This window comes from Morus notabilis, unplaced genomic scaffold, assembly GCF_000414095.1.
Source record: "Morus notabilis unplaced genomic scaffold, ASM41409v2 Scaffold1195, whole genome shotgun sequence".
Taxonomy (NCBI): Eukaryota; Viridiplantae; Streptophyta; class Magnoliopsida; order Rosales; family Moraceae; genus Morus; species Morus notabilis.
The window spans coordinates 262,296-286,200 of NW_010361025.1; the positions used below are offsets into that span (position 1 = coordinate 262,296).

At 32.7% G+C, this 23,905-nt stretch overlaps 1 protein-coding gene and 1 long non-coding RNA gene across 3 annotated transcripts; one reads left to right on the forward strand and one right to left on the reverse strand.

The window, feature by feature from the left end:
• The first annotated feature begins 11,141 nt into the window (after positions 1–11,141).
• Positions 11,142–11,624, forward strand: LOC21396298. The gene is made up of 3 exons (XR_002902206.1): positions 11,142–11,164; positions 11,284–11,421; positions 11,575–11,624. It is a non-coding gene; the product is annotated as an uncharacterized LOC21396298 (long non-coding RNA).
• An 8,750-nt stretch (positions 11,625–20,374) lies between these two features.
• On the reverse strand, positions 20,375–23,131 carry LOC112091591 (stromal processing peptidase, chloroplastic-like). Of its 2 annotated transcripts, XR_002902208.1 has the most exons (5): positions 22,772–23,131; positions 22,353–22,553; positions 22,061–22,252; positions 21,776–21,970; positions 20,375–20,608 (listed from the first exon to the last, which is right to left on the reverse strand). XR_002902208.1 is itself a non-coding variant. In XM_024165651.1 (3 exons), the coding sequence occupies exons 1-3, from the start codon at positions 22,810–22,812 to the stop codon at positions 21,928–21,930; spliced, it is 285 nt and encodes a 94-aa protein (XP_024021419.1). In that variant the 5' UTR covers positions 22,813–23,131; the 3' UTR covers positions 21,646–21,927. The 2 variants fall into 2 exon arrangements, 1 of the variants encoding a protein (XP_024021419.1); XM_024165651.1 differs by lacking the exons at positions 20,375–20,608; positions 22,061–22,252 and having other exon boundaries at positions 21,646–21,970.
• Positions 23,132–23,905: the final 774 nt, after the last annotated feature.

A 23,905-nucleotide genomic window follows, 5' to 3' on the forward strand; every position in this document is an offset into this window, starting at 1 on the left:
GCTAAGCATGTCAGAGGAGGATCAGAAGGCTTTCTCTTTGGATCTTATATCTTGTAACCTCCTAAATTTTGTCCTCACGTCACGTATTAAATAAAAAAGTACCATATAATATTATTCAGATTTCTTATTTGACCGCTTTGTACTTACTAAATAAAATTTTTTTATTTAACCAACTTTAATTAGCGATTATTAATAAAATAATTACATAAAATGTCCAATTTAAGAATATTATAATTTTTATTAATTCTTAATTTTAAAAAACATAGGACTTGTAATACCAACTAATTTTGATTATATATTTTCGACGTATTTTTTTCTAGTTGACTTGCTTTTTTTCGGAGCATATTTTTTTATTGACTTGCCTCGTTTTTTAGACAATGAATGTTTATTAGCGTTGCTTGTTGTTTCCTTTATCTATTTTCGCTCTAAGTATACTGTTTTCAACCTAAACTTGCCATGTGAGGGGTTACGTGTATGTAATTTTTTTATGAGGAAAGTGCACTTAGGAGAAGGGAATATATAAACTTATTTTTAATAGTTACGCTTTTATCGGTAATTATTGTTAAATATAAAAATTTAATAACGTGATTAATAAAAACCTAATTTTGTTAATTGTCATTAATTTTTTGATCATCTATCTAATTTATTATAACCGACGGATTAATATTTTACAGTTAAAATAACAATACCCATTAATAAGTAAATATTCGAGTAACCATTAAAACCGCATATTAAAATGGGAATTGTAGTCATACTAAATGAAAATTACAAAATACCAATAATAATGCAATATCCAATGACCAGAGGAATGCGTATACCGAGATCCCGACAAAGGAAAAGTACCTCCAAAAAAAAAGATTTTTTGATTGAAATATTTTTAAAGATGTTAAAAACTTCCACTTATTGTAGGAGTGTTCGTTGGTTAAAAACCGTCAGTTTTGGTTGGTTCGTTAGCCGAACCAACCATGTCGGTTTTTTTTGAAAGTGAAAATTGAAACCAAACCGCATGTAACAATATTCGGTTCGGCTCGGTTTCGATTCGGTTTCGGTCGGTTTTCAGTTTTGGAAATCATGAAGGCGACCTCAGTTAACCATCAGGTTACCAGCATCTTTAGTTGCATTTTTGACGCGTAAATACGAAAAAATGTAAAACTTTCTTTCAATGCAAAGTTGCAAACATGTAATCACAATAAATGAATACAAAATACAACATCAAAATTGATAATTGCACAAACACAAGTTTAAAAAACATTCAAATTGTCGTAAGAAATTAAGAAGTCGAAAGCATAATTAAAAAGCTCAACTTTAAGTAGTGAAGTTGTGCGTGTTGTGATAAAGTTCAACTATGCTTGGTTGTGATAAAGAAACTTGCCTAAACTACTGCCAAAATGAATATTCACAGTCGGTAGTCGGTGGCAGCCAAAATAAAGCATAAATATCCTATTCATAATTAAGTCATAAAAACAGGAGAAACGGAAAAGGAAAATTGCAGAAAACAAAGAATTCCAGGCAATTCAGAGGAATCTAAAATTCCAGAAAAATGGCATTTGAGAATTCAAAGAACGCCCAATGCCATTTCTTAAGCAACCAGAGAATGAAGAAAATAATGAGCAGAAATCCCATTGTTTATGCAAATTGAGTGTATATATCACCATTTTGTTTATGAAAATAATATCAACCAGAGCTTTCGAACAAGGGCTGTTAGGCACCATGCGATCCAACATAAAATAGAGGAATATGCATTTATTTAACAACGTCTAATCTAATATTTCAGCAGACAAACATGAACACGAACAAGTGGAGAAACAATCAGCAATCGGCAATCGACCAAGCTTGATGCAAATAGAAAGTGGAGAAACAAAAGCCAAACCACGGCGGAGCTTAGCGGAGGCGGACGTGCGAGCCCGAGGAGGACTGAGAAGATCGACAGAGCGGCGGCCGCCGGCTAGGGCTTCTTTCACCGTGAGACTGAGAGCGGCAGAGAGAAAACCAAGAAACCACAGCAGAGCCAGAGGCGGACGTGCGAGCGGGGACGACTGAGGAGAGAGGCGGCGGCAAGGGCTTCCGTGAGAGACTGAGAGGTGAGGGTGAGAGTGAGACTGAGAGAGGCAGAGAGAAATGAAGGAGTTTGTGCGTGTTGTGTGTTTTGTGACATGTAAACACGACAATTAGGAGTGAAGACGACAACATAGACTTGAAAAGGAAAAAAATTTCTCCATCTCGGTCGGTTCGGTTAAAAACCGAACCTCTAAATGCAAAACTGAAACTGAATCGATTTTGAGACAGTTCGGTCAGTTAATCGAACCGATTGTGTTCGGTTCCACATGGCACCGTCATTTTCAGTTTTTAAGCGGTCGGTTTTGGTTTTACAGTTTTTTTGTACAGTTTTAACTTATTGTACTTGGGATGGGTCTTTTGGTTGGGCAGCCCAATTTACCAACAACAATTATTAAAGGGAGAAAGAGGGAAATAGGTCAAGATTTGAGATGAATTAAAATTAATAGGCTAATAGTTTACATAAGTTAATAAATAGGCTAAATTACTGTTTTTGTCCATAACTTGTCTGGTTATGAACCATAACTTGACAAGTTATTGTCCATAATTCACAGTTATTGTCCATAACTTGTTTGGCTATGAACCATAACTTGACAAGTTTATCCATAACTTATCTGGTTATGAACCATAACTTGACAAGTTATGGTCCATTAATTTCTATAACTAAAAATTGACCTATATACTTTCTTAAACTTTTCATATTGGCTTATTTTTTACTATTTTTTATTATTTTAAACGACGTTGTTTCACATAAACCAACGTCGGTTTATGGCTCAAGAAACAAATTTACATAGAAATGAATCCATTTATTAGTCAGCCTTTAGGTTAGGTTAGGATGCCCATTTTACCAACAACAATTATTAAACAAAGTCGTTTAACATAAACCAACGTCGGTTTATGACTCCAGAAACAAAATAATGTAGAAATGAATTCATTTAGTCAGCCGGTCATTACATAGTCGCATGAAGAATAGAATAACTATCAGCAACTTTCATGAATGTTTTTTTTCTTTTTCTTTTTTTTTTTTTTTTTTTTTGCGAAAAAATTGACAATTAAAGATGTAATTGAAAAAATGTTTATTTGGTTCTCGAGAAACTACTTGCAAAGAAAAAAGGAAAGAATTTACTAGCAGTGCGTCGTTTAACATAAACCGACGTCGAGCGGCCCAATTTACGAACGACGTCGTTCAACAGCAATGTGATTTAATTAGTAACACTCTCTCAGCTAAAGAAAATTCAAAATCAAGCATGAATAAATAAGTCAAAATCAGATAAATAAATAAAAATAAGAAATAGTGCTGTGCACGCCAACTTAATACAAAATATTTCGATGACAAAAGGGAGAAAGAAACACAAACTGTATAGTATTTCTAAGAATTCTTTTTTTTTCTTCTTCTTCTTTCACATCAAAATTGACAGTCTTTTCATAGTTTCAGTAGCATTTTTTTTAAAGCTCACAGATTCAGCAGTTAAACAAAGATCAACTTGTGAATGATGAATTTCACTTAAGAATGACTATAAATTTTGTAACCTGTACAGGAGGTAAAGTACATGATAAGTTTACAAGGAAAAAAAGGGGGCCTTATATATCATTATTGGTGTTGGTGAATGGTGATATCAAAATAGTAGGTGGTGATCTGTGAGTTTACTTCCTGCTATGTGAAAAGGTATATTCTAGTGCCACATAAATGGTTATGCATCATCAATGATACATATTGATAATTGGAGTATGTACTACTAATCCTTTTGCACATTTTGATGAAGAAGAAGCCACAGCTGAATCCCACCCACCAAAATGTACATATACATATATATATATATATATATATATATATGCAAATTCTGTAATCAGTGATTGCAAACGACAAAAAAAAAAAAAAAAAAAAAACCCAAAAACTAGCAAACAACCCCAGATGTTCCAGATGATTCAGCAACGTCCTCCAATGCTAATGTAATGGCTACTTGTTCAATCATTTTCTTGCCCCTATTATCTGCTTCTACTTCTGCTTCTGCTGAAGAATCATCCACTGCCCTACTCAATCTCTTCAACCATATGTCATGGTCCACAGTGTATGGTGTTCCACAAAGACTGTCCACATAATCAGCAAATGCCTTTAGTATAGCTGAAACCTCTCCCAGCTTCTGCTGTACCAAACGCTTTGCCCATATTCTCTCCCTCCATTGCAAAGCTGACTCCATAGAATCTTGCTGCTCCATGCTTCCCCCGCACACGAAGAGAATGAGGTAAACCAGGCTCTCAGCATCGGATGACGGACAAAGCTTCCCGTGCTGAAGTGCATGAGATGAAGAGAACTGCAAATTTATTGCCGGGCTGTCCCTGTCACGTCCCCAACATATATAGGCAAATAAAAAGTACACTTGGCAGAAAAATAATAAACACAGACAAATAAAATACACAGAAAAATAAATTACACAGAAAAAAACACAATGCAAAACATAAAAGTATAAAACACATTGAACTAAAATTAAACACAGGAAAAAAAATCCAATGCAATAAAACATAACTGTCTTAAATTAAACACAGAAAAGAAAAAAAAAAAACCCGAAGCAATAAAACACAACAACGTCTTCTACTCCTCGCCGCCGTAGTCGCTATAGTAATCGGAGTAGTTGCCGCTGGTGTAGTTGCCGCTGGTGTAGTTGCCGCTGCTGGGGTTGTTGCCGCTGGTGCTGGGGTTTTGCCGCTGGTGTAGTTGCCGCTGGTGTTGTTGCTGCTGGTGCTGTTGCCGCTATTATAGTCACTGTTATCACTACTGTAGTAGTAGTCGTCAGGGTTTGCCTTCCCCTTTAACTTGTTCATTTTTTTCTGTAGTTTCTTCAGCTGTTTTTTCAATATACCTTCTTTTTCTTTGTCTCTTTTTTGTTGATCTTTCAATTTTTGTATGTCCGCCTCAAGCCTTTGTCGTTCTTCGAAAATTCTCTTCCGCGGCTTGGAAGTGTGATCTCTTGGTGTACCCCCTGACCAGTTACCAGTGGCATTACGACGCTTTAAGAGGCTAGTAGTACTGTGAATCAGAAGAAAAAAAAATGAAAATATTGTAAAACAAAATTAGAGTAAAAATAGTGGTAAATGAAATATAAAAGTTAAAAAAATACTGCGCGTGAGATAAATTTTGGAAACTCAGCCATTTTTTTTAGTCGAGATGAAGATTGATTTGGAGACTTTCGAATCAACAATTGCTCTATATATATAGACCTCCCGAATACTCATCAACGACATCTCAATTTTTTTTAACAAATATAGGATCTGGAGGTTTAACCCTTCAGGCTTTCTATTTTCGTTTATGGTCTCTATCCTAACTAAGTTCGTCATAACTTGTTCTTCAGAGACCATTGAGAGAGAGTGTGGGTGTGTGTTAGAGAAGGAAGAGATGAGAGGAGTCTGAGCTGAGCGTGTATAGAGGAGAGAAGATTTTGACTTAAACACAGAAGAGAGAGAGAGCCGGGAGTTGTTTTGAATTTTATATAGAGAGAGATTAGAGAGAGAGACGAGAGAGACAGGCAAACAGCTAAGCGTGTCAGAGGAGGATAGGGGTGTAAATCGGCTGAATACGGTAGGGTTGAGCCGAAAAATTGAGCTTACCCGATCAGTGCAGGTTGAAAAAATTTTAGGCTGTGACACTCTTTTAAGTCTACAAACTCGCAACTTTTCGGGTGATCTCGGGTAGGATCGGGTTACTTGGGTTGGTGAAAACTAATTTTAATCTATGACTTCATCAATTTTAATCAATTTTTAGTTAATTAATATGTGCTTGTTACAGAAGAAATCATTATCAAACAGAACATGTCTTTCCATCAAGAGGGGGTCTAAATGCAAGGTGAACAATTAAAACACTCACTTTGAAATTAAATACTTCCAATGTAAATAAAGAATGTCCTAATTCAACAACTATGACATACAAGCATTTTTTATACAAACTGTGAATCCAAAACATAAATAAGTTAACAGTTTAAAAGCATAAAGTCCATAAACTTATGAAAGTAAAAATATGAAGTGTTGGACATTGTTTTACCTACTTTGAACATGTTCGGCCGGGTAGGGTTATCTCGGGTTCATGTAACCCCACCCCGCGCCCCTACACGCGCAGTGTGGGTTAGGCATAATTAAAACTAAAAATTAAATAAAAAATTAGAAATCCGTGATTTTCAAGTAGGGTCAGCTCGGCTTGGCGGATTCGTCGGGTTTGGGGTGATTTCTTACGGCCCTAGAGGAGGATCAGCTTTCTAAATTGTGTAACCTCCTAAATTTTGTCCTCACGTCACGTATTAAATAAAAAAGTACCATATAATATTATTCAGATTTCACATTGAAAAAGATAAATCAACAAAGAGAAAAGAATACCATAAATTGGGTATTAATTAAAGGGATAAGTGGTGCCTTTGGCACAATTTGTTTTCAATATAAATTCCCATATTGGCTTATTATATAACAAAACTAATAGCATAAACTGCCATTTCAAAACCATAATGTGAAACCTATACATCACCAACGTAAGAAGTAGTGAAGCGCCTCATGATCGATTCCTATATAGAACAAAAGATAACATTTGAATAATAACTAATATTTACCTTTGTACACCATCTTACCCACCCTCTATTACTTCTAAATCACTAAACACAATTTACAAAGCAAAGAGAAAACGGTTCTATAATTAGGTGAACATCTTACTGTTGCTAATTCTCAAATTGTAGATAAAAATATATTAAGCAAAATAACTAGACGTAATGTCAAGCAGCCAAGTGCAACAACTGAAAATGTCAAAAATCTTTTTTGACTTAATTAACTTAAACATAGCGATGATGCTATCTATGTCCTGGTATATTACATTTTCTTTGCTCCCTTGGGTCCAAAGTACTAAAATACCAAAAAAAAAATAAATTTTCCTGTGTTGTTATAATGTGTGTAATATATATATATATATAGGCTAAAAGAGTTGGGGATTAACTACGAAGAGCATACTATGTTGAAGAAATTCGGAATTGAGAGGATGAAAAGAATAGAGAAAGTAGAAAGAGGGTTTGAGGCGTATATGAATACTTTCTTTTAAGGTTTTATTTGCCCTCACTTCTCAAAGTTTGCTAATGAGTTTTAAATGGAAAATTACCCCCAAGATACAGCAAACCCTTGAACACAATATCCAGTAAAAAAATATTGAGTTCCAGAACAATCAATTATCTGTATTTTCTGAAGTCCATCATATAAAGACATAGATGCATCCATCTTCTTTAAGTGTTACAACCTTTCACATAAAGATACCTTTTTAATTTGAAGGTTATCTTTTATATGCTGATACACTTATATCAATAGTTATTTCTATTGTTAATAAGTGCTCAGATATGTGAAAAAACATATCACAAATATATGCAATGGTTCGAGACCTTTCAGATAACTAAAACACATGAAAACACATTTTCCGTTAACAATTTGTGTTGCAGCGCCCAAGAGGCGCGCTGCAGTGCGTGGGCTTAGTAAAATCAGACCCGAGATGTCTGTTTTGCGCAGGCTGCAGCGCCCAAGCGCGAGCTGCAGCGCGTCCGTGCGCTGCAGCGCGCGGGCTTAGCAAAACAGACCCGAGAGGTCTGTTTTGCGCAGGCTGCAGTGCCCAAGGGCGCTGCAGCGCGTCCATGCGCTGCAGTGCGCACTCCTGCGCACTGCAGCGCGTGCTAGTATCAGCCCACTCTTTTCGAATTTTTTTAAGCCAATTTTGTGATATCGAAATTGAGAGATATATTACAATCTCTCTAACAATCCCCCACTAGATTGTAATATTTCTTCAGAATTAACAACGATAAACACATACATACATGAAGGTATCTTTCGATTTTAACCTTTACTTAGTGACTATACTTCAAAGTATTCACGAGACAATAGTGTGCTTCGCATTAAACTTTGTCTCTTAAGCAAATAACGGAAATATATCACATATGTGTTATCCCAGATTTCAAAAATTGTTCCAATCATTTAGCACTATTCCGGCCTTGTGATCTATCTTGGATTCATGAACATTTACAAGTCTAAACCAAGGTCTTGTTAGGAACGTCACCATTGCTTATGTTCACTTAGGTGAAATTCGAATTATATCTCTAGCTACTATGAGACTCAAACTCCATTAAGAGTATAAACTCAACCTCACACACTAGGAACGACACCATTCCTTATGTTCACTTAGGCGAAGTTCGAATTATATCACTAGTTACTAAGAGACTCAAACTTCATTAAGAGTATAAACTCAACCTCAAACACGTAGCTATTTTTGCACCAATATCCTGGAAGGGTCTAATTAAAGTTCGGTGCTAACCCGTCATATAACAATAATTTGTTCTTACCCATTTAACTATGGAATAGCGGTACAACTATTACATAGTTGGGTTACCATCATTGGTGACTCTTTCAAAGAAAGGTTTCAGTCTCATTCCACTAGATGTTTCTTTGACTAAGTCTCTTGAAAGACCTTTTGTCAAAGGATCCGCTAGGTTCTTGTTTGTCCTAACATAAACAATATTAATAACACCATCGGTTATTAATTGTTTAACATATTCATGTCTCAAGCTAATATGTCTAGATTTTCCATTATAAACCTTGTTATAAGCTCTAGACAAAGTAGCTTCACTATCACAGTACAAAGAAATAGATGGCATCGGTTGTGGCCACAACTCAATATCAAGCAATAGATTTCTTAGCCATTCCGCTTCTTTGCCTGCAGCGGCAAGTGCTATAAACTCACTCTCCATCGTAGAGTGAGTTATGCACGTTTGTTTCTTAGAAGCCCAAGAGACGGCTCCTCCTGCAATTGTGAAAATCCACCCATATGTAGATTTATTATCACCTGCACTTGTTATCCAACTTGCATCTGAGTACCCTTCAAGTATGGTCGGATAGTCATTATATGACAAACCCAAGTTAATGGTTCTTTTAAGATAACCAAGTACTCTTCCAATTGCATTCCAATGTTCGATACCCGGGTTACTCGTGAACCTAGACATTTTGCATACCGCAAATGCTATGTCGGGTCTTGTACAATGCATAGCATACATTAAGCTACCGATCGCACTAGCATATTCAAGCTGTGCCACAGCTCTGCCTGCATTTTCTAGTAATTTAATACTAGAATCATATGGGGTATTTGCTTCTTTAAACTTCAAATGATTGAATTTAAGAAGCACCTTCTCAATATAATGAGATTGACACAACGAGTAACCCCCACTATGCTTCCTCACTCTTACGCCTAAGATAGTATCTACTTCACCAAGATCTTTCATCTTAAATTGTGAAGTTAGATATTTATTGGTATCATTTACCCCTTGCATGTTTGTTCCAAAAATAAGCAAGTCATCAACATATAAGCATATTATCACACCAAAACAATTTGTAAATTTAGAGTATAAGCATTTATCCGCATTATTATGCTTAAAACCATGAGATAAAATGACATTATCAAATTTCCCATGCCATTGTTTTGGTGCTTGCTTTATACCATAAAGTGACTTGACTAACTTGCATACCTTCTTTTCATTTCCAAGTAGCGCAAACCCTTTGGGTTGTTCCATATAGATTTTCTCATCAAGATCACCATTTAAAAAAGCCGTCTTAACATCCATTTGATGCACATGCAAATTGCATATTGATGCAATTGCAAATAGCACTCTTATGGATGTCAATCTAGCTACCGGAGCATATGTATCGAAATAGTCTATACCACGCTTTTGTTTAAAGCCTTTAGCTACTAATCTAGCTTTGAATGTTAGTATAGACCCATCGGTATTATACTTTCTCCTAAACACCCATTTGTTGCTTATTGGTTTTGATCCCGGAGGAAGATCTCATTTGATGAGGTTGGGTTCATCAACACTCATTTTTTCACTGTATATATCATTCTTTCAATTTTAGCTAATCTATATTATATTATTGTTATGAGGTAAATTCTATTGGCGCCCAATTGTTAGAGTTTGTTTCCGATTTTGGAAAGCCTAGTGCACCTGTTCCCACAACAATCATGGCATGTGCTCCAAGCACTTGTGAGGTGAATGGAGAACTAATCAAGTTCACCATAAATCGTAGCGAGATTGAATTTGCTATGAAACAAGGATTAGAGGAGGTTGTTCATGCTGAACCTGAGGTGATGGTCTTTTCTATTATTAAAATATTGTCAAGAAAGATTATAATCGTCTTCTACATAGAAATATTTTTATTCTAATTATTCTCTCTCTATATATAATTTGTCGATGCAGATTGAGATTCCAACAGAGTTAATATCTTCATCAGAATTACAAGAATTATGGCTAGAGCGCCAACCAACCTTCATTCCTCCAATCAGTTCAAAGCCAAATGTGATGAAACTTCATGATAAGGGAACCGATACAACTCAACTTCGTCTTTCAAATGGAATTTCTGTTAATTATAAGGTAATACTAACCAAAGGAGTTATACGTGTTAAGTATATGTTGGTTGTTTGGCAAAAAAAACAAAAAAAAAAGGAAATTAGTCCCACATTCATTTGGAAGCAATAGGGAAGGGTCTTTGAGCCCAAATACTTTGTTTCAAATGCCTCGAATTACATCACTTAGTGAAAGTTTGGATTGAGTGGGAGTGTTAGACATTGTTGAGAGTGAGAGAATCTTTGTGAATGTAATGTTTTCTTTTTTCTTTTTTCTTTTTCTTTTATCACACAGCGAACGACTGTGTTTTTTCTCCTATTATAAAGTTTCCCGCGTAAATATTGTTATTTTTTGGGATCGAGTTTCTTCAACAATATATAATTCATAGATTCTACAATTGGATATTATATTCCTTTTGTGTTCATGTTTTGTAATATTTTTTCTAACATATATACCGACCTTCCCTTAATCAAGTTGAATTAGTCCCGCGCGTATCTTATGTTTTCTTTGGTGCATTCACATGATCCTAAGATTGAATATATTCACAAATTCATATATGTCAGATTTCAAAAAATGAAGGTGAAGAAGGTGTAATACGAGTTATAATAGATGGTGGAAGAGCACGTGAAAGTTCAGATTTAAAGGGAACTATTGTTGTCGGTGTTCAAACTCTTTTCGAGGGTGGTTGTGTTGGTAACTTTACCAAGGAACAGGTAATTATATTCTGTAGTTTAATATATGTGTATATACATATAGTATATAACTCTTGCATTTTCTGAGTTTATATCGAAGGTAAGAATAGTGCATAAATTTAAAACAACATTTTGTCTAGGTAAAACTCTTTTGTTTGAAAAATATGATTGATTATTCCTTGGAGTCCACCGAAGAATTTATTTCAGTGGAGTTGAGCTTTACAACAAGAGAAAATGGGATGCAAGCAGCTTTCCAATTGCTTCATATGTTACTTGAGGTAATCCGAATATATATAATTATGTTTACATTTTTTCCTTTTAAAAAAGTTTTGTTGTGTAGTTTGTGCGTGTGGTAAAGCTTAGTACTAATGTTTTCCTTTATCGACATTCTTAAGTAATGTTGGTTGGTTGGTTTGTTTCTGATCATCCAGCAAAGTGTTTGGTTAGAAGATGCATTTGATAGAGCAAGGCAGTTACACTTATCAAATTTTCAATCCAACTTGAAGAGTTTAGAGCAATCCACCACGCAAAATGATGTTAGACATGTTGGGTGGAGATGAACGATTTGTCAAGCCAACACAAATATCATTACAAAATTTGACTCTGCAATCTGTCAAGGATGCAGTGTTAAACCAATTTAGGGGAAATAACATGGAGGTAGGTGTGTAACTTTTGTTATTTTAATTTAATTTAATTTAATTTAATTCACAAATAAATTCAACGGTTCTTATTATTTATTTCAAATTCTTCTTTTTAGGTAAGTATAGTGGGGGACTTCTGCGAGAAAGATATAGACTCTTTTATTATTCACTATTTAGCTACAATTAAAGCTACGAGAAATTTTAAAATTGAGGTGTCTCAATATAATCCAATTAAGTATGGCGCTTCTACATCCCATATGCAATCACAATCACAAGTACGAAGTGTAACCATTATATTCACTTTATTTATAGTTTTAAAAGTAGCTTTAGAATCTTTTTTTACAAGGATTATTTTATCAGGTCTATTTAAAGGATACTAAAGAGAGATCATATGCATGTGTCGCTGGCCTTACACCGAATATGTGGGGGTTCACCATTGATGGAAAGCACTATCTTAAGTCGAAGTTCATCGAGGGGCCGAGTTTGCATAACAAACTTCGTGGCCATCCGCTTTTCTTTGGCATCACGATGGAGTACTTGACTTACATTTTAGACTCTATGTAATTCAACTTGACAATAATTCTAATTTATTTTTAAATACAAAAATAACATTTATGCAAATAAATGAATGTTAAATAATTTTTTGATTTCATATTTATACGTTTAGTAATGGATATACTTTGAATTTTAGTTCTAGCTAAAATAATGATACTAATGTGTTAATTGTACGGTTATTTTATACATAATCAGTGCAAATATAAACGCTTCTGGTTTGTCATATGAAGCAACATTCAATACACGCTTATTTGATAAGCTAAATCTTGGATGGTATATGATTTCTATAACATCAACTCCTTCTAAGGTAAGATTTGGTTTCCCTCTTTATATTAAAAAAAGAAAAAAAGCTTCTTCTGTTATTTGAGTCTCTTACAAAAGGTACATCTCTAGGTTCATGAATCTGTTGATGTATGCAAGAAAGTTCTTAAAGGTTTTCGTCACCATATGTTTTCTGAAGGATATTGTATGGTCGAGGTTAGCAACTCTTTAATTTAAACGATTAACAGTTGTTAGTTTGATTATATAATCCCTCTAAACACAATATACACATATCATATATATAAAGACTCCAATAGTTTTTTTACCCTCACTATGTATTGGTAAAAAGATTGTTATTATTTGCAAAATATGCAAAATCGTTTTTTAAGGGGTGAAGGGACTTCTAGTACTACCATATGTAAAAAATGTTTTTAGGGTGGTTTGGTTCAGGTACACAACCGCACAATTAGATTTTAAACTACTTATTTTTCACGGTAGATTTCGTTCTTTCAGTTTAGCTATTCTATATTTTATTATTATCATAATTCATCATATGATACCGTTAAATTTATCATCCATAAATAAACACTTCACCATTTTTTATTTTTTTATTTATTTTTCAAGATTTTAACTATTTACATTGTGAAACATCGAAGGAAAAAGCCTTTTGAACTTTGGCCTTTAAAGCTTTAAATTTGAAGGGTTAGGAAACACCAAGGAGACGTTTGGTTCATGGATTAGAATCATGTGATTTGAACTATTTTTTATTTACGTGTATTTTTTGTGAGATAAAACATTGTAACAAACCATGAATTATGATTCAAATCATGGTTTGAATCCTCCAACTAAATATCCCCTAATTTTAACTATTAAGAATCTCTTAACTGTTTTTTTTTCTTCTAATTCTAACTATGGCGCAGTTAAAATTAAAATCTTTTTTTCCTTGTGTAAAGATTTTGCAATGGTTAGAAGAGTTATACTGAGCAGACACGAAGATGAAGAGGATGTTTGGTAGAGGGATTCGTTCCTTGATTCGAATCATGATTCGTGATTCGCTACAGTATTTTCTCTCATAAAAAATTCACGTAAATAAAAAATAGTTCAAATCATATGGTTTGAATCCTCTAACCACACGTCCTTGAAATCAAGTCAAATGCCTATTGGGTGAATTTGGATCTCAGTTAGAGGGAGAAACAGGACGAACGGTGTACTTGAAGTTGGATACTTTCTGAGGGGACCCTTGATACGGGAGACAAAGTTAGGTGAGTAGTAGTAATAACTAATAATAACCAGTAAAAAAAGTAGAGGGGACCTTTAGTAGTAAATAAGCTCAGCAACCCAACAACGTATAAATACGATATCACGATGACAGCGCAAGGACCAAGAAAACAAAACTTATGGAAAAATCATTTCTTATATAAGATATTCTTTTCACATGTTAACCTCAGCAACCCAGTTAGGTGATAGTGGTAATAATTAATAACAACTAGTAAAAAAAGTAGAGGGGACCCTTCATAGATAAATGCTGACATTAGCTTGTAGTGGTTCTACGTTAGAAAGAAATGCGAATATCATCCCTCAATTACTCTATATAAGAGATTGTATCATATTTGACCTTCACATCCGCTAATTTTAAAAAGAGACTATGAGAGAGAGAGAGAGAGAGAGAGAGAGAGAGTGGAGCCCAGTGGTTATACAGTAAGGAATAGTTCAGTTAAAGAAGGAAAGAGAGAGAGAGAGAGTATTGTTTGAGCCGGAGTTCATTTATTTGGGAACGGCTGAATAAAGCGTTAGTGCTATTTATTATTTCTGCTGAGTAATAAATAACGTTAGTATAATTAAACACAGTAAATATTGAGTGTGACATGGATGTGTAGTTAATATTCTCACCAAACATCTCATGTTCTCTATTTGCAACTTGAATATGGCACAACAGTGATAATACATAAAAGAAGTACTAATTCAGAGAGTAGTGTTTATTAGTTATTGCGTTCGGTTTCTCACAATCCAAATATTTTAACATTTGGGCATATACCTCATTTAAATAACTGAGGACGCAGGGAACAAGATCTTGAATAATAAATACCTCTTTGTGTTGAATAATAAATAGCACTAACGCTTTATTCAATCATTGTCTACCGTTCCCAAATAAATGAATTCCTCAAACAATACTCTCTCTCTTACCCTCTTTAACTGAGCTGTTCCTTACTGTATAACCATTTGGCTCCACTCTTTCTTTTTCTCTCTCTGTCTTTTTTTACATTTCTGATTTCTTCTCCCAGTTTGCTTCTTCCTATAGTATATAGTTTGCTTCTTCCTATATTATTATACAATACTACCTAAGGTAGGGCAAGTTATTGTTCTTTGAACAGTGTTCTTCCCTTTATTTCCTTCTCAGTTTAACAAATTCCATCTGTCAAAATAGTTTACATAGTGCGAAAATAGATGAACGGAATAACAAGCAATGCTAATAGAAAAAGAGGCAAGTCCATAAAAATATGGTCCGACAAAAAAGGCAAGTCAACTAGAAAAAAATAAGTCGAAAATATATAATCGAAATATAGTTGGTATTACAAGTCCTATGTTTTTTAAATTAAGAATTAATAAAAATCATAATATTCTTAAATTAAACATTTTATGTAATTATTTTATTAATAATCCTTAATTAAAGGACAGTTGACGTTGGTCAAATAAGAAAATTTTCTTTGGTAAGTACAAACGTGACGTAAGAATAAATTTAGGACGTCACAAGATATAGGATCCAAACAAAAACCCTTGCTGAGAGAGAGAGAGAGAGCTCACTTAAAAATGAAAGCTCTTTTGACATGTAGACGTAAAAATTGAAGTGACTTTCTACGTTGCATTAATTTAAGTGGTTGTTTCAACAAGTTTTTTTTAACTCAACTTACATTTAAAAAGCATCCAACCACCGCTTGCAGTCCCCAAACAAACGTTATTTATTACTCAACAAGAATAATAAATACTAAATAGCATCCAACCACCAGTTGCAAGTCTGCAGTTCCCAAACAAACGAACTCCTCAAACAATACTCTCTCTCTCCTGTTCCTCACTGTATACCTACTGGGCCCACTCTCTCTTGCTTTCTGAAACTCTCTTTTCCTCCCAGTTTGCTTCTTCCTGTATAAAATCCAAAATAACTCCCAACTCTCTCCCTCTCTCTCTTCTGTGTCTCAAGTCAAAGTCAGAGAGAAGAATACAAATTCATAAAGGAACATACTGCATATTTGTTATATGTAGGATGTATTTTCAAAGAATAATTTTCTTTGACCACTTACAAAACATAATTAGAACAAGGAAAAATTAGGCGACAAGATATACACACACAAAGCCAAAGACGACGAGTAATATATATAAAATTTAAAATCAAATACATATATAAGTATGAATTAATTGGTCAACTTACAAAAGCAGTACTGTATAAACTCGGTTTGCATAAGATACGAAAATTAGAACGTGTGTCCTGGGGAAGTACTCTTGGTATTGACGTTATTTTGTTCCTCCCTTTATACAAAATATTTGAGCTGCCATAATAACCAACTTCGTGTCAGAATTTTTCAATCATAAAATGAAATTACAGAGAGAGGAAAAATAGACTTAAAATGAATAATTAAAATAGGCACCCTAAAGCCCCAAACACATTGCTTTTTGATTTACAATAGGAATCAAAGACACGCACACAACCTTAACAAATAAATAAATAAATAAAGGAGCAAAATTCGTATACCTGATGAATATTCCGGAAGTGGAGGAATAGAAGGAGAGACGATGTTGTAAATTGGGCACTAAAAAGATCCATTTAAGAGACTCGTGATAATTGAAGCAGTCAATCAATCTTAAACCTCTCTTTAGGCCTTTGTTTGTTGTGCAGGCCATAATGAATATTAACAGCTCGTGATCAAATTGGTAATTGTTCTCCACAAACTGTCTGAATTTAAATCAACATATATATGAGTATCATTGCATGATTAAAAGATGTAAATAATCAACAACAATCAGTTTGTCATCAAAGAGCTATTGCACCCCAAAAAAACAAAAAACAAAAAAGACAGAAATTATATCCATATAAATATATATTTTCTTATCAGAAGAGCATCTAATAAATTTCAATTGAACATGAGAAAATTCATTCAAAGAAACAAAGAAATATTAAGAGAACAAAACGCCATAAAAATACAGTCCTTATTGTACGGGGCTGTAAATTCGGAAAACTTCGACCTTTTTTTTTTTTTTTTTTCTTTTTCTTTTTTTCGGAATGAGCGAGCAAACGAGAGAGAAAGAGAGAGATTATTAGGGAGAGACGAGTGAGACAGGCAAACAGTCAAGCGTGTCAGAGGAGGATCAGCAAGGTTTCTTCTTAAATCCTCTATCTTGTGACGTCCTAAATTTTGTCCCCACGTCACGTATTAAAATAAAAAAGCACCGTATAATATTATTTAGGCTCTGTTCACTTCGCTGATTCGAGTTTAAAATTTGAGTTGAGATGTGACTTTATGTGAGAACTTTTTATTGTAGCAAAAAAATTATGTGATTATTTGTGAGAGCTTTTTACTGTAAAAAAATTCGAATTCTAAACTCGAATCAGCGAAGTGAACGGGGCCTTAGATTTCTTATTTGACCGCTTTGTACTTACCAAAGAAAAATTTCTTATCTGACCAACGTCAATTGTCCTTTAACTAGGGATTATCAATAAAATAATTACATAAAATGTCTAATTTAAGAATATTATGATTTTTATTAATTCTTAATTTTGAAAACATAGGACTTATAACACCAACTATATTTCGATTATATATTTTCGACGTATTTTTTTCTAGTTAACTTGCCTTTTTTTTTTCGGAGCATATATTTTTATGGACTTGCCTCTTTTATTAGACAATTAATGTTTATTTAGCATTGCTTGCTATTTCATTCATCTATTTTCGCTCTAAGTAAACTGTTTTCAACCCAAACTTGCCATGCGAGGGGTCACTTGCAAATTTTTTTTTTTTTTTATACGAGGAAAGTGCATTTAAGAGAAGGGAATATATATAGACTTGTTTTAACAGTTACGTTTCCATCCGTAGTTACTGTTAAATATGAAAATTTAATGATGTGATGTGATAAAAATCTAATTTCATTAATTATTATTAATTTTTTTTGTCAACTATCTAATTTATTACAACCGTCGGATCAATATCTTACGATTAAAATAACAATACATATTGATAGATAAATATTCGAGTAACTATTAAAACCACATATTAAAATGAGAATTGTATTCATACAAATTGAAAATTACAAAGTACCAATAATAATTCAATATTTGATGACCAGAGGAGGAAGGCGTATACCGAGATCCGACAATAAAAAAGCTAATAATTGAGCATACATAAGGCTTTTTTTGATAATACTTCTAATATATGTAGAAACTTTCGGTTCGAATTTATTGGAATAATTATTTATAGATGAAGAAGAGGTTCTTTTTTGACTTTTTCATTATTTATAGATGAAAAGAGCATTAAGAGTCCTTTATTTGATACGATAAAAAGAAAGAGCAAGAGATTGCCTCCCCACCAAAATCTAATCCCTCCATCCACATGGACATAAAGGAGAATAGGGACTGAATATGGGCATATAAGTACAATTTTACCTTTTTTTGTTACAAAAAAAAAAAAGTTCAACTTACCTTTCTCTAAGAGAAATTACATTTAATTAAATACTGATAAACAATCATCTAGGTATAATACTAATGACCTCGATTTAAATTCATACTCTTTGTAAAATTCTTTTACAATGTTATATTTGTCTTTTGGCGCGTGCCACTTTGATTTTTCTCTAACAAACACTCCAAATAAGAAACCAGTTCTTCAGCACATATTTACAGTAGTGTCACTCCACTATTATCCGACCCAACTTCTGAAATTCAATCTCTTTTCTCGCACTTACGATTCATAAAATATATAAACAAATGTTACTTCTCTCACCTAGGCCTATTAACAAGAATGCTACATTTTCTATTGCGTTTGCTATTTTTCATTTTAAGGTTGAAACCTCCAAATTTATGACGTCATAAAACAAACAACAAAAACGGCTAGATGAAGGAAGAAGGCACATTCCATTCCAAAAAAAAAGGGGAGGGGGAGGGGGATTTCATTATAAATAACCCGTTTTGAAAGATATTTTCATAAATGACTGTAGTTTTGTAAAATTATAAAAATGATCGTTTTTATGTGATTGACTCAGCGGTTAATTATTGTTTTGACTCTATTTTTTCACTGATTAACTCAATTATTTTTTATTATTAATCTAAATTAATAAATAACTAAAATCAACGAGTAATTAATCAATTTTGATCAACAAATTACATGTTTATTAATGATAAACTATTCATAAACTAATTGACTTGTGTAAACAAAACAACTATTTTCGTAAAATAAAAAAATTTAGTCATTTATAAAAAGATGTGATAAAAAAAGGGCTACACAGCCCAATTTCTAAAAAAAACAGAGAGGAAGAAGGCACATTAATAAAAAAATATATCATCAATTAAAAAACTAAACAAAGACTAAAGAAGAAAAAAGAAAAAAAAAAGGTGTTAATTTGTCCGCTTTAATGTCGTTCTGCACTAAATTTTTTAGGCTGCTCAGATAAAAAAATACTATAAATAGTTCAAATAAAAAATAAAATTAAACAAAAAGCTAAAATAAAATAAAGCCACGCTGAATCAAATAAAAAACAAAATAGATAAAATAAAATTAATTTAAAACATAATAAAATAAGTTAAAGTTTTGCCCCATCTTTTGGTTCAAAACTTGTCTCGTTTTTGTCCTCATTTCTTTTTTATTTATGTCTTTTGTTTTTTTTTCTTTTTTTTAAAAAATAATTTATATAATCGTTATTTTAAATAAATCCCGCACACTAAAAACTACTACTGTTTTTAAAAACTCATCCACACAATTGCATTAATACGTAATATGATTGAGGATGAGTTAAAAAAATGGGAACAAAGCAATCACGAAACGGAAAAAGACAAAGGAAAAGAAAAAAAAAATAAAGCACTAAAAAGGACGTGAGTTTTACAATGTTTGGCAAATAGTAGAGAAATACACTCTCTATTTATATATATATATATATATATGCGCTAATATCTCTTTTAATATGTCAGATTAAATTAAATTAAATTAGATTAGAGTAGAGATAGATAAATAGATTATATATGCTTAGCTATGTGTAGAATGTACGAGTGGCATCGATGTAAAAATCTTTAAAAAATGTGGCCTTTGCTTTCAATTTTTACTCTAAAAGAAAATTGTAATGTACGCATCTGTTTGGTTCGTTAATTTGAATTGTATTGATTTAAAATGTTTTGATTAACAAAAAAGTTTGAACAATGTGATTTAAACAGTCATCTGAATTGGCGTTTGGTTGTGCATTTAATTCGAATAGAAAATATAATCGGAACAGAAAATGTAATCTGAATTAGCATTTAGATGAGTCATGTGAATTGTAAATTTAAACAGATTTGGCGTCTGGATTAGAAACAATTCTAATCGTGAATTTGGTGGTAATTCAGTAAGAAAATCATTAGTTTTTTATTTTAAAAATTATGAAAATCAGAATTCATTAGTAAGGGAACACCTATAACTTTTTTTTTTAATTTTTTTTAATTTTTGAGCGCAACACGTATATTAAAAAAATTGTATAATAGGAATTTATGTGAACAATATTTTTTTAATTGGTATTGCATAAGAACGAATTCAATACAGGTGTGGTAGCAAAACTTAGACGAAAAGTACATATGGAGCATAAGTCACATACATTGTTCTAATGCCGTGTGTGTATTGTATACCAGTAGGGTACCACAATTATTTTTGTAATTTTTTTGTTAGACCTGATTTCCACAACACTGAATTTGCAAAAACCCAAGCAGGCATGCAACAATCCATGTGCTTTGCTCCAACCCGAACTCTCCATAGCCTTTCCACTCCAATCTCATCGTCTACACCCACTTCATCGAAAACGAAACAAAAGCATGAATATACTTTACAATCCATGTGCTTATACAAGTAATCACTTCTTCTCCCAAAAAAAAAAAAAAATCTACAAGTGGCCCCTTCATGTCATAATAATAACACACTTGATGTGATTTTGAGAGAGAGAGAGAGAGGTCACTTAAAAATGGAAGCTCTTTAGCATGTATAGTCTGCACCCTTGCGTAAAAATTGAAGTAACTTTCTACATTGCATTAGTTTGGGTGGTTTTGTTGCAATACTGATGACATATTGAAAAGGGTAGCATTCTAAGATCAATACTGATGACATATTGAAAAGTTACGAAATATCTTTTATTTTAATTTGATATTAAGAAACTATCCTAATCAAATCCTGTACACTTTGTATATATACTTATTATTATTCAATAGAAAGGCTATGCCATATTTTCCAAATCTTATAAATAATACACAAATAAAATTAGAATTTAAGATAGACGGTGGGCAATTCATATATATATTTTTTATAATAACAGATATTCCCCCGTCTATCTTAAATTCTAATTTTAAGAATTTATTAGTATTTATAATAAAATTAGAATTTATTTTTATAAAAGGCTATGCCATATATATTTTTATAAAAGGCTATGCCTTATTTCATAATAAAATCATGATATTTGAAATTTTCTATTAATCAAAACATTTCAAATTTAACACAATTCAAATCAACGAACTAAACGCGTACATTGCAATTTTCTTTCGGAGTAAAAATTGAAAGCAAAGGCCGCCTTTTTTGAAGATTTTTAAATCGATGCCACTCATACATTCTACATATAGCTAAGCATATATAATCTATCTATCTATCTCTAATTTAATTTAATCTAACATATTAAAAGAGAAATTAGCGCATATAAATATATATATATATATATGTTGCTTTTTTTTTTTTTCAATTCCTGAAAAATGCTTAACGACAATGGATAGCTCATAGTAGTTTGCTACAAATCAACTTAACAAAGCATTTAATATTTCTTTATGTTAAAAAGAGGACCAGCTTTACCTATATAAATGATGTTTCTTAGATAATCCTATGATAATTAAATTAATCAATCACTTTCTATTAAAACCTCTTACACAAATTGAACTAGATATGCCTAAAGCCGTTATAATATCATTATCATTAACCTTTGAGCAAATATGAAAGGAAAAGTTGTGAATGAGGTTGTGCTGGAAAATTTGTACTGGAGACCTTTGATCATCTATGTTGCATTTAGGGAGGGACCAATTATGGTGTATTGTTAATAGAGGCCGAATAGGATGATCCGGTCTTCTATTTTTTAACATTGCAGATGATCTCTTGTTAGATTTTCCAAAGGCTGCCTGCAATAAGAAAGTAATTTTAATTTAGAGAGCATCATAAAGCCAAAAAGTGATAATTAATGTTACACAAGACTTATATATCAATCTTACTTGTATTGCATCAATTGTTTTGGAAACGTCGTTGATATCCCCAACAATATATAAGGTTGCATTGCCAGGAAAGTACCAACGGTTATGATATTTTTTTATTTGAGCAACATTCTACTTCATAATTTGTTCCTCCAGTCCCAAAATATTACACCTTTTACTCAACTTGTTCTCCGAATGCATATGTTGGCACAACTAACATAATGTAAAATTTAAAGTGATCTACCGTGAATAAAAACAAAATAAACAAAATAAATCCATAGCATGAAGAAATGAGAATTAATGAATAAGAAACCTCCAATATGGTTTGTGAAGTGATGTGATGTGATAAACCGTTTGGTTGAAAGTAGTATATGCTGCTTTCCAAGAATCTGGCCCGGGAAGTTGAAAAAAGCTTTCACAGTCAAGAAGAACATGTTCAGTCATATGTGCAATGCCTTGTTCATCATCCTCTTCATGCACTGGCCCCACATGAACTTCTAGGTGTGCTTCAAACCTATAAAATCAATATCAATAGTATCGTATATCTCGTTCTATATATAATTCAACGCAAGAATAATATATAATTCAAACCATGGCTTTCTAGAAGACAAGCTAGAGGACAATAACATAATTGTCGGTGGCGAAAGAAAGAAAGAACCAAAACCAAGGGGGTTTAAATCCATCCTCCAAACATACCTTTAGAATTCTCTAATGAAAGAAAGACTACTTTACCTGTTTGGGTGTCTTTTGTGTTGCAAAATAACGCAACCCATTTTTCAACTGCCTTCGAATAAGTTTTGGCCTGCTTCCTTCAGGTTTTCCTCCCCGTTAATGTTTTAGCCTTCATTTGCTCTGAAATTTTTTTCTCCCTTTTCTCCTCTCTGTCTGCAGCTTTTTTCCACGTGTTGATGGGCCTTTAGAGTTCTTCTCCATTTTCCTTCTTCTCTCCATTTTTGCTTTCATCTCTCCTCTGTCTCAACTCAAAGTCTTCTCTCCCCCATACACGCTCAGACTCCTCATTACGGACATACCCCCTCTCTCTTCTCTTTGGTCTCATTTACTTCGCGGATTCAAATTTTTAATTTAAATTGAAATATGATATTTTCTAAAAGTTTTTTACTGTAACAGAAAAAATTAATGTGACATTTTCTAAAAATTTTTTATTATAAAAATTTAAAACTAAAAATTTAAATAGATAAAATGAACGAGACATTTCTCTTTCTCTTATCTCCATTCCCATCAACCATAAATGCTGACATTAAAACCTTCAAGATTTGTCTCCGTACAACACCGCTCTCTTTCACGAATCTTGCACCTTATTGTTATTAATACTCACAATTTTCTCTGCCTTGTTGAAAATTTATGTAATTTTTTTAATGAATATATACATAATGTTTTACGATAGCTATAGTCCTGCCACACACAAAACAAACTCTATTTTTTTTTTTTTCGTCTAACACGCACTTACATTATCTCTTAATAAATTATGACAGACTTAGTTAAGATACAGATTATGAATAAAAATAGAAAACTTGAAAGTTAAACTTTCAAGCTCTATATTCGTTAAAAAAATTGAGATGTTATTGATGAGGATTCAGTTAAAAGCTCTATATAGAACAATGGATGTTTATTCTAAGTCTCCAAATCATATTCAGCTCGACTCAAAAATATGACTGAGCTACTAAAATTGGTCTCGCACGCAATATTTTCTCTAACTTTTATACTTCATTTATCATTATTTTGGTTTTAATTTTGTTTTACGTTTTTTTTAATTTTTTTTTTCTGTTTTTTCTTTCAGATTCACAGTACTTCTAGTATTCTGACGCATTGTAATACCAATAGTAACTGATCACTGGCTACACTAAG

Excerpts from the sequence above, each read along its gene's own strand:
- LOC112091591 (XM_024165651.1), bottom strand. The coding sequence starts at position 22,812 with ATGGGTTGCGTTATTTTGCAACACAAAAGACACCCAAACAG. Across the intron at positions 22,554-22,771 it reads CACAAAAGACACCCAAACAG|GTTTGAAGCACACCTAGAAG; the intron begins GTAAAGTAGTCT and ends TTGATTTTATAG. Across the intron at positions 21,971-22,352 it reads CTTCACAAACCATATTGGAG|GCAGCCTTTGGAAAATCTAA; the intron begins GTTTCTTATTCA and ends TTCTTATTGCAG.